A 9,704-nucleotide genomic window follows, 5' to 3' on the forward strand; every position below is an offset into this window, starting at 1 on the left:
TGAAAGGGCTACATATGGTGACTCTCCCAATGGCCCTGTGTCCTCCTCCTCCCCTCTACTACTCTCTTCAGCTGTCATGGCATATCTCGATCCTCTAGGAGAGAGAGAGAGAGAGAGAGAGGTAAAGTGTGTTAAGTTTGCCTCAGTATTTAAGACATGGTTTAGAAATAACTGACTTCAAAGGAGGGGGTTGTATTGTTTGTTTACTTTTTTTGATGTTCTGGATCTTGTTCACATATGCGACAACTACGTGCCGAATTGGGTGTGGTAGACAAAGCAGACGGGTGTGCTCTTTCTGTGTTTACTTTGTGTGCTCTTTCTCTATTTACTTTGTGTGCTCTTTCTCTGTTTACTTTGTGTGCATCAATGATCTTGTGAATTTGTATGCCATTGAGTTGTACTAGAGGTTTATCCTGTGTTGATTTTAACATCTGTTTGAAGGAAAAGAGTAACCACATTTACTACTTAGAGTTTCTGCAATGCTTGCATGATTTCCAATCTTGTGCTAGCTCTTTACATTAGAAGCTGTGAATAAACCCCATTGAAGAGTTGATGACCGTTGTTGACAACGAATTTGCGGTACTTTGTTTTTAGAACATGGGACAGATATAACAAAAGGTGGGGGGATTGAGCTAACGAACAAGAACATTCTTACTGATAAAAAGCTTAACATCGAATCTAATAGAAAACATTAATTGCTAAAAAACAAAGTATAGATAAGAGAAGTTACAAGTGACACAAGAGCCATGTCTACGCGGCATCCCGCACGTGGATGCCACGTAGACAAGCCAAGTCCCAAGTCCCCCCATCCCCCCTCCCCCAACCCATCCCATGTGCCTTTCCCTTTCTTTCAGTCAATTATTGAAGAGTGAAGCTCAAGAATAATTTAGGATATGAACTCCCTAGTGTAACTCTTACAAGCCTTGTTTGGACATTGCTGTGCCTTTGTTAAAAAGATCACACCCCCTCCACCCATATATCTAAGGTATGTTTAAGGGGAAACTGCTCTTGCTGACCAATTGTGCCGTCACATGTCCATTTTGACACACGTTGATGCTTTCATGTTCTCATTTGGGAGGTGGCGTCATCCACATAGAAAGCCCATTTGTCTTGATTATTTGCTTCTTGCATTTGAGTGTGTGAATACCACATATCATATATGACTTAAAGCTCATGCGCTTTTTGACATATATTCATATTCTGCCTGATGGTTTTGTCGAACCTATCATCAAAATAGGAAGCAAGTAGTGGGAATTTGTGGAGTGTTGAGGGACTTGTTGACTGCATTGCTTCTATATGCTATCATTTGTAACAACGATCAAGGAATTATTCATGCATTAGAAATTTAGATATAACGAGAACAATTTACTATTAATCTTCGATAGTTGTCCATTTGAAGTAACAAGAAGTGAATTTGACAATAGGTCTGCCATGTTTGAGATGGGCAATACGAAAGTGATAGCAGCAGTTTATGGACCTCATGAGGTATGATTTACTGTGTTTTGCTGAATGACATTTTTGCATTTATGGCCATGGATGAATGGTTATATTGAGTTGATACCCATGGTCGTCTTCTTTTTGTTTATTAAGCTTTTGCTCACATACCTTCAAAATCTGAAACAAGAAAGAAATGCTTGCTTATATTGTTTGCACTAGGGTTGTGCAGCAAAGACTTGTGAGAATGAGTTTACAACTTTAACACACAATGGGGGGTTTCTCTCTCTAAAGCCCGTATGTCTGTAAGGCACAGTTACAGTATCGCATTTTCTGTTTGCTCATGTTGTACATAGGCTAGAGGGGAACACAAATGCAAGAGTAGACGACTTAAATTCGAGAGAGTACAAAAAGAATTGATTTTAAGACCCCAATTCCAACCCTATAGGTTTTGAATTTGAATAGGTACAAATTCGGAGTCAGCAGCTTCATGATCAAGCTTTGGTATTGCATCTTTTTCAAAATCTCCTTCTCATTGGTTTCTTTTATCAAAGGTGTAATCCTCTTTTCATGAAGAACTAATTGATTGATTCCTGAATCATGTACAGGTGAGATGTGAATATAGCATGGCAAACTTCAGCACAGGTGACCGTAGAAGGAAGCAAAAAGGTGACAGGTACTGCAGCAGGTCATGTGTGCAGGACTTCTTTCTTGCTTAACCATACTGGAAATAGCTTTTGGAAGATGTTCAGCAACAGAGGAACTTACCAATGTTTGTGAAGTTCTAATTGACTGTATGTCTTGTAGACGCTCAGTAGAGATCTCACTCGTAATACGGCAAAGTATGGAGGCTGCTATCCTGACAAATCTCATGCCTCATACTCAGGTAAACTTCTCTTTCACCGATGCATAGTAATCAACAAAACACATTTACATTTGATTAATATCTTGTTTGTTGAAAGAAGAAAAACCTGATGTTGTTTTTTGGGTCTAATACAGATAGATATTTTTGTGCACGTACTGGAGGTAACATGTTTCTTACTCTTCAAAAGATATTATGCCAATTATGTTTTCTGCTTGGGTTACATGTGTCTAATTGATTACCATTGTCTATATTCTGGCCAAAGCTTTGCTGTCAATATTTGAACGTTAATAAAATAGGCACTATGTTCAACTTTGATTCAGAGAGCTGTGGAGAGTGTTGAGAGGGGGTGACAGCAGCTGGGATGGGTCCAAGGCTCAAGCTTAAATATATTCCAGACGGCATCTTGGAAAGGCCATAAAGATGAGATTTTCTTGTATGTTTTCTGTTAGGGTATACCATCTCTCTGCCTCGATATTCCTGAGGCCTTTCTTATGTTCACAGTAAATTTTTTTGGTGATTCATATAGTTAGCAGAGAAGGAATTTCAAAACTAGATTGGCTGGTTTTGTAATGCTCCTGTGTTCAAAGGCCATGCATTGAAAAGTTATTTGCGTAGCCCATTGAAAGCTTTCTAATGGTCAGAGACATGTGGCCAGAATTGGAGGATGGCAAAAAAGGAGGAAATTGTTCCTAGTGTTGGCAAGGTTAGGGACATTTCTGAGGAGCTAGATAGGTCAAGGAGTGGATAGTTGGTGTCGAAGGATTCAGTTGCTTGCTAGTCAACTGTCCCACTGTGGGATTTGAAAGTTGAGTTCTGAATCCCTGGGCAGGGTGCATGCTTCCGATGCAACTTTGAGTCTGCCTGCATTCCAAACAAAACTCCAGTTCTAAAAATATTAAGGGCATTGGTGGTTTAAGCAGGGGGATAAGCTTCCTGTAACTACACGTTCTTGGGCATTGTCTTGTGAACAATACACATGTCACACTTAATATGTAAAAGTCGCATTGCACACAACAATTGAATGATACATCATTGCACAAGATAATTTGCAAAAGAGACAAGCACTGCACAGTACACCACCAGTGGGGCCGTGAATGGGCTGACTCCTCCCCCCCCCTCTTCAATACTGAAGCATATTATTGGAATATTTAAATTTGTACAAAGTTCCAAGGGCTTGCCAGCCAGATAATGCAATGCAGTGCAAGTATGAAGACAAGTTACCCAAACAAAAGTGTGTCGGAGTAGTTTGTCGATGCTAGACTCGTCGAATGAGTCTAAATAGCCTGGCCACCAGTCTCATACACTTGGAGGGAAGTGAACACGAAACTGTTGTTTCAAGACCATGCACAAACAGGCGCTCTCGTACTAGAGCCTGGCTCACACAATGGCAGAGACCGTGGCTCAAGCTTCCCTGGTACGAGTACACAAATAGGTACAGGTATGTGAACAGCTACGAGTACATGAATAGGTACTGGTATGCGGTGTCAATAGCAGGTACTCAAATAGGTAAATTTGGTGCCGGTTCAGAGCAGGTACATTTGGTACTGTAGATATTCAGCAGGTACTTGCAGGTACAGTTAGGGTTTCAGCCTGTACTTGCAGGTACCATTAGGGTTTTTGCATGTACTCATAGATACAGTAGGTGGCTACATCAGTACAGCTGGTACACAGTCAAGGTACAGCAGGTACAGTAGGAGGCTAAGTTCTCCCCTTCATTGATGTATACCATTTTATACCCCCAGTATGGTACAGGATGGAGCTAGCTAGGTTGCATATCATGATTGTATACTCCATGCATATAGCTTTGCATTCTCCTAGTAGTAGAGCTCCATCCCCTCCCCTACACTCACTGTACTTATTGCACACCTAGATTCAGCTTTTTAGTTCTTTTTCATTTCATTTTGTTGGGATGACAGAGGATATCCCATACAGGTACACCGATTTGTCTCATAGGCCGAGTTCGGTCTTTTGGAAGGTCTTCTTTGCTGGTATAAGGTGAGCTACTTTGGTAAGTAAGTCCACTACTACCAGAATGGAGTCATATCCTCCTTGAACAGTGGGGAGACTTGTGACAAAATCCATACTAATGCACTCCCACTTCATTTGGGGAATATCCAAGGCTTGAAGTTTCCCAGACATCTTGACCCTTTCAGCTTTGATCCTTTGGCATGAGAGACATTGCTTCAAGTACTAAAGGACATCATTTTTCAAGCCTGCCCAATGAAAGCTCCTTCTTACGGCATTTAATGTGTTTGCATAGCGTGGGTGTCTTGCGGCAAGACTATCATGAGCTTCATGGAGGATTAGTTTCTTTAAAGCAAGATCCTTAGGAATACATAGCCTGTGAGATTGAAGTAGAGGCTTCCTTCATGAGTGGAGTATCCCTTGATTAGATTCTTCTCTTTCTCTGAATTTCCCTTCTTCTACTAATTTCATCATAAATTCCTAATGGCAAGACTCTAAAGTGGCCATGAGTTCGCTCATTACCCAGCTCAAAATCAAGGTTTCCTATAGAGTGGCGAGATATTACTTCTTTCCCACTGGCTAACTCTACAGTCATTCTTCTAGCTGTTTTTTGACCCATGTTTAATTTTTGCAAACACCTAGGAGAAAGAAATGAAGTGGTTACTGATGCCAGTAGTCTAGCACTTGGTGGTGTCTTAGGCCAAGAAGGAAGACCAGTCGCTTATACTTCCCGCAAGCTGAAGCAATATGAAGCAAATTATGCCACCCATGATTTGGAGCTCTTAGCAGTTGTTCATTGCCTCAAATTATGGAGACATTATCTCTTGGGGGGCAAATTCCAGCTTGTAACTGACCACAAAAGTCTAAAGCCCACGTCAAGTCATTGACCGGTTCTTTTAGCCCCTTCCTCATGCGTTGGTGCTCCATACGACTGATATAAGACTTGACCTGTTAGGTATTACGGAGGTCCAGCAAGCACCATGCCAAATTTCTCCACCATTCCATTACTTTCTACTCCAGCTAATATGAGTTTAAGCCTGTCAAGAAGTTCGTCGATGCGAGGGATAGGATACTTATTCTTGATAGTGACTTGATTCAGCCCTCGATAATCTATGCAAAGACGGAGAGTTCCGTCCTTCTTTTTTTGGAAAAGAACAGGTGCCCCCCAAGGAGAGCTACTGGGGCGTACGAATCCTTGCTCAATGAGTTGGGAAAGTTGCTCTTTAAGTTCAATGGCTTCAGGAAGGGACATTTTATAGGGCGTTTTTGAGACGGGTTGAGTCCCAGGGATCACCTCGATTTCATGATCGACTTCTCCAGGAGGCGATAGCCCTGTAAGCGCGTCAGGGAAGATGTCAGAGAATTCTTGGAGCCAAGAGGGTTCTGTCTCCTTACTAGGTCCAATGGTTTTGTTGAGCTTGACTAAGAAAACTTGCTGACCCTTACGTGTTCCCTTGAGAAGATGTTTTGCCTTGACTACCCTAGATTTAGGTTTTTCTATTATCCCCTGAACGGATATTACTTGGCCATGCTCATTTTTAAAAGTGATACTCTCTTGGTTACAATGAATGCTAGCTTTGTTTGCAATTAACCAATCCATCCCAAGGATTCCATCATAAATTCCTAATGGCAAGACTCTAAAGTGGCCATGAGTTCGCTCATTACCCAGCTCAAAATCAAGGTTTCCTATAGAGTGGCGAGATATTACTTCTTTCCCACTGGCTAACTCTACAGTCATTCTTCTAGCTGTTTTTTGACCCAAGTTTAATTTTTGCAAACACCTAGGAGAAAGAAATGAATGGGTACTGCCACAATCAATCAAAAGCTGAAATGGCTTACCGTGATGAGTGGTTGGGGTTTAGACTACACCAAATTGTTTATTCGGACCTTGGTGTTCTACTGCCGCATGGACGGTGGCACGCTCTTCTTCAGCCATTTCCAAGGTCGGTTCTTCACTTATAATACAGGCGGTCCTAGCAACTGCTCCTCCGCGGCCTCTGCCACGTCCACCGCCTCTTGCACCTTGGTGGATAGGGATTCCACGGCCTTGATTTCCTCTGTCACCTTGGGGAAATGATGTTGCCATCTTAGGACAATTGGCCCTAAAGTGTCCCGGCTCATTGCACTCAAAACACAGAGGGCCTTCTCTGGAAGAAGCAGCATACGAGCGGGGGACAAAAGAGTTGCCTTGTCGCCCTCTGTTGTAGTAGGGAAAATTCTGTTGGGGTTTCTTGTAGGGTTGATCTTTAGGATTTGCCTCGGGGTAAGATCTCTTTTGATGCTTAGGTTTGTCAGTCCTCATTTCTTTCACAAGGGGCTTTGCTCGTATGAGAGCATCCTGTAATGTGCTTGGCCTCATTGCTTCAAGGCGGGAATCTAAGGGTTCATTTAACCCTTGGCAGAAACGAGCCACTTGCTGGGAAGTAGTCCTCAAGAGTTAAGCTGCACTGCCTAAGACTAAAAAACTCATTCATCTTTATGGATTCATGGGATGGGGAAAGATATCTTTCCTTCACGGCCTGCTTGATGTCTTCTCACGTTTGAGAATGCTCGGTGACTCCCTTGTCACGGCACCACTGTTTCCACCAGAGTTTAGCATCTCCGATGAGGCGAAACCGTGCAATATTTATTGACACCTTGACCATGTAGAGATTCAAGGATACGATTCATAGGTAAGACCTAGTCCTATCCCGCAGAGGGAGCGTGATCTTCTAAAAATCAAATCACCCATAGAGTAATTGATTATAAATTGGGCAACTACTAGACTTGATTTCTAGAGGCAACGTTTTTTTCCTCATCCATGCAAGGCATAGCCGCAAGCCTAGTCTTCTAGAATAGGGTAATTGATCATAAATTGGGCAACTACTAGACTTGATTTCTAGAGGCAACGCTTTTTTCCTCATCCATGCAAGGCACAGCCGCAAGCCTAGTCTTCTAGAATAGAGTTGCCCAAGAACCTATTTATCTAGCGTAGGGCTTTCACTTAATCTGTTGGAAAGCTACTTGACTAATCGAGTCCACCCGTCCGTAGAATGGTGCCGTCGGGGCATTCCATCCTCCCACTCTCCGCCCTACTCACGCGTCAATTTGTTTTCTAATTAATCCTACCACACTGTTTGACATAAATAAACATGTTCCTTAATTAAGGCCCTTTTTCACAAGGTTTGTCAAAACAGCCTTTTTCCATAGTACAATAATGCCAAAGACAAGATTTATAAAAAAGTTTATACATGAATCAATTTCATACAAGCCAAACCAGCTCTCTTATTCTTTTCCTTTATATTGTCAATGATCTAGAATTCGGCCTTCCAGCCTCTACATGCTAGGCAAAACCCTACGGGATCGTACACCTCATCGTCGGCCGCTGGCGAGGACTCAAGCCGGCCTGTCGCCCTCTCAGGCTCCATCACTCGATCCTCCCGCCCCTCAGACGAATGTCTGCACACTAGGGTGGGCTTATTCACCACACTAGCATGGGCCCTCAGAACTAGACAACATCATAATCTCTTGCCTCAATCGGCGAACCTTATTCTCCCAATGGTATGAGGGATACCTTGGGCCATTCCCGGGCTTTGCTAACGACGACGCCCAGCTACACAAGCACGGAATGGAGTTAGCGTCAAAGCCAGGAAAAACTTGTACTCTTTAAAGATAACAATTTCAATACAATTCATTGAATACAACATCACTCAATTCATAGCTTCATACAATTTTATGTCATTATTTTAAAAGGAAAAGATACACATTTATTAACACTAATATTTTAAAAAAAACGCTTCTTTAAAAGATAACCAAGCTAACCTGGCTACCATTTCCTTGAGGAGCTTGTAAAGGGAGGGTTGGAGCCGCATTGGGAGCATCTTCTCTAATCTCGTTGTTGCGCGCTCCTCCCGAGGCAATATTTTGACGTTTCTGGGAAGGGGCCATCTTGGATGTCGTCTTGTAGGGCTTGCTGTTGCGGTCGAAACGCTCTAGTCGGATCTCAATTCTGAGATCGTTTGCTCACCGTATGAGCAAAAGACTACAGCGCATGAACCCTCTCTTAAGGCAAAAACCTCTTACTAAAGTCCACGCAAATGGAGGGGGGGGGGGGGGGGGGAATTATGAGATGTCCTTAACACAAGAACGTTTTGCAAAAGGGGAGAAGGGCTGACATACTCTCTCCTGACACACTCTCTCCTTTTATTACTTACCTCTTTAACAGGGCTCTGGTAGAAGGTTTCCCGGCTGAGTGGACGATGCACACTATTGTACCGATCCACAAAGCTGGGGACATGTTGGACCCCGGTAATTACAAGACTATCATGATTGGTCATACCTTGGCCAAACTCTATGGGGCTATCCTGGAGGCAGAATTGAACACACGCTGAGAGGGAGGGGCTTCGTGCCCCTGGTCAGGCAGGTTTTTGGCGAGCCTTCTCTACTATTGATCACATTTTCACCCTGAGATACCTGATTGACCAAACTCGGGCACGGAGACAGAGACTCTATTGCTGTTTTGTGGACTTCCGCAAAGCCTTCGACACAGTCCCGAGAGAGCACCTCTTCCACCGCCTACAGACACTGGGCATACCCCCATGATGTGGGGGATTTACAGATTATATGAGCAAGTGTTTGGACGAGTTAGATGCCCAGGGGGACTATCAAATATGATTGCCAACACCATTGGTGTGAAGCAGGCTGCCCTCCCTCCCCGACACTCTTTGGCTTATACATCGACGAGGTAGCAGACTACATCATACACGGAGGAGGCTCTGGGATTGACATCTCAGGTACGACTGTACACATTCTATTATATGCTGATGATATCATTCTTGTGTCGAATACTCGGACAGGGCTACAAAGGCATCTACAGGCCTTGGATACTTTATGTGCGGAGCGAGGACTCACAGTGAACCTTGGGAAAACCAAGGTTATGGTCTTTCATACATCAGCAGCAATCAGATGCCAGACTATCCTTACACTAGCCCGGGGACAGGTAGAGGTGGTGGGCTCATATGTATACCTTGGGGTCACATTTACCAGCTCATCAGGGAGATTCTCTATGGCACAGGCAGCCATAGACAGAGTGACACGAGGGTATGCAGCACTAGCAATTTTGGAACGCCAGTGTCACCAGGCACACTTCCAGGAGCCCCGTACTAAGGGGTGGCTATTTGATACACTAGTTACTCCAGCATTGATGTATGCAGCAGCAGTATGGGCACCAGGTTTGGCTACATCCTCATGGACACAGATAGAGCGCCCTCAGATTTTGATGCTCTCACGGATGATCCGCAGCAAACCTTCAGTACCACATGATATCCTTCGAGCGGAGTTTGTTGTACCACCTATGTTAGTAGAGGCCATGTTCCAGACTATATCTTTTATACACACGATGCGGGAGCTCCCACTAAATCGGGTATCTCGGGCTGCTTTTGAGGCATCCAGACAGCTTGCT

General features: G+C 43.5%; 1 protein-coding gene across 1 annotated transcript; it reads left to right on the top strand.

Annotated features, from left to right (window-relative positions):
• The first annotated feature begins 262 nt into the window (after positions 1 to 262).
• Positions 263 to 8,634, top strand: LOC147632252 (exosome complex component RRP41 homolog). Its single transcript, XM_086807839.1, has 8 exons — positions 263 to 284; positions 1,425 to 1,485; positions 1,900 to 1,938; positions 2,043 to 2,110; positions 2,242 to 2,320; positions 2,434 to 2,460; positions 3,902 to 3,984; positions 8,469 to 8,634. The coding sequence occupies exons 2-8, from the start codon at positions 1,432 to 1,434 to the stop codon at positions 8,632 to 8,634; spliced, it is 516 nt and encodes a 171-aa protein (XP_086663965.1). The 5' UTR covers positions 263 to 284; positions 1,425 to 1,431.
• Positions 8,635 to 9,704: the final 1,070 nt, after the last annotated feature.

Source organism: Cibotium barometz, chromosome 13 (assembly GCF_041138505.1).
Source record: "Cibotium barometz isolate CiBa-2024 chromosome 13, ASM4113850v1, whole genome shotgun sequence".
Classification (NCBI taxonomy): Eukaryota; Viridiplantae; Streptophyta; class Polypodiopsida; order Cyatheales; family Cibotiaceae; genus Cibotium; species Cibotium barometz.

What these genes read in the sequence shown, in the direction of transcription:
- LOC147632252 (XM_086807839.1), top strand. Translation starts at nt 1,432, where the DNA reads ATGTTTGAGATGGGCAATACGAAAGTGATAGCAGCAGTTTATGGACCT. An exon ending in AGGAAGCAAAAAGGTGACAG is followed by an intron (nt 2,111 to 2,241) that starts GTACTGCAGCAG and finishes TATGTCTTGTAG; the next exon opens with ACGCTCAGTAGAGATCTCAC. An exon ending in ACACAGTCAAGGTACAGCAG is followed by an intron (nt 3,985 to 8,468) that starts GTACAGTAGGAG and finishes CCTCTTTAACAG; the next exon opens with GGCTCTGGTAGAAGGTTTCC.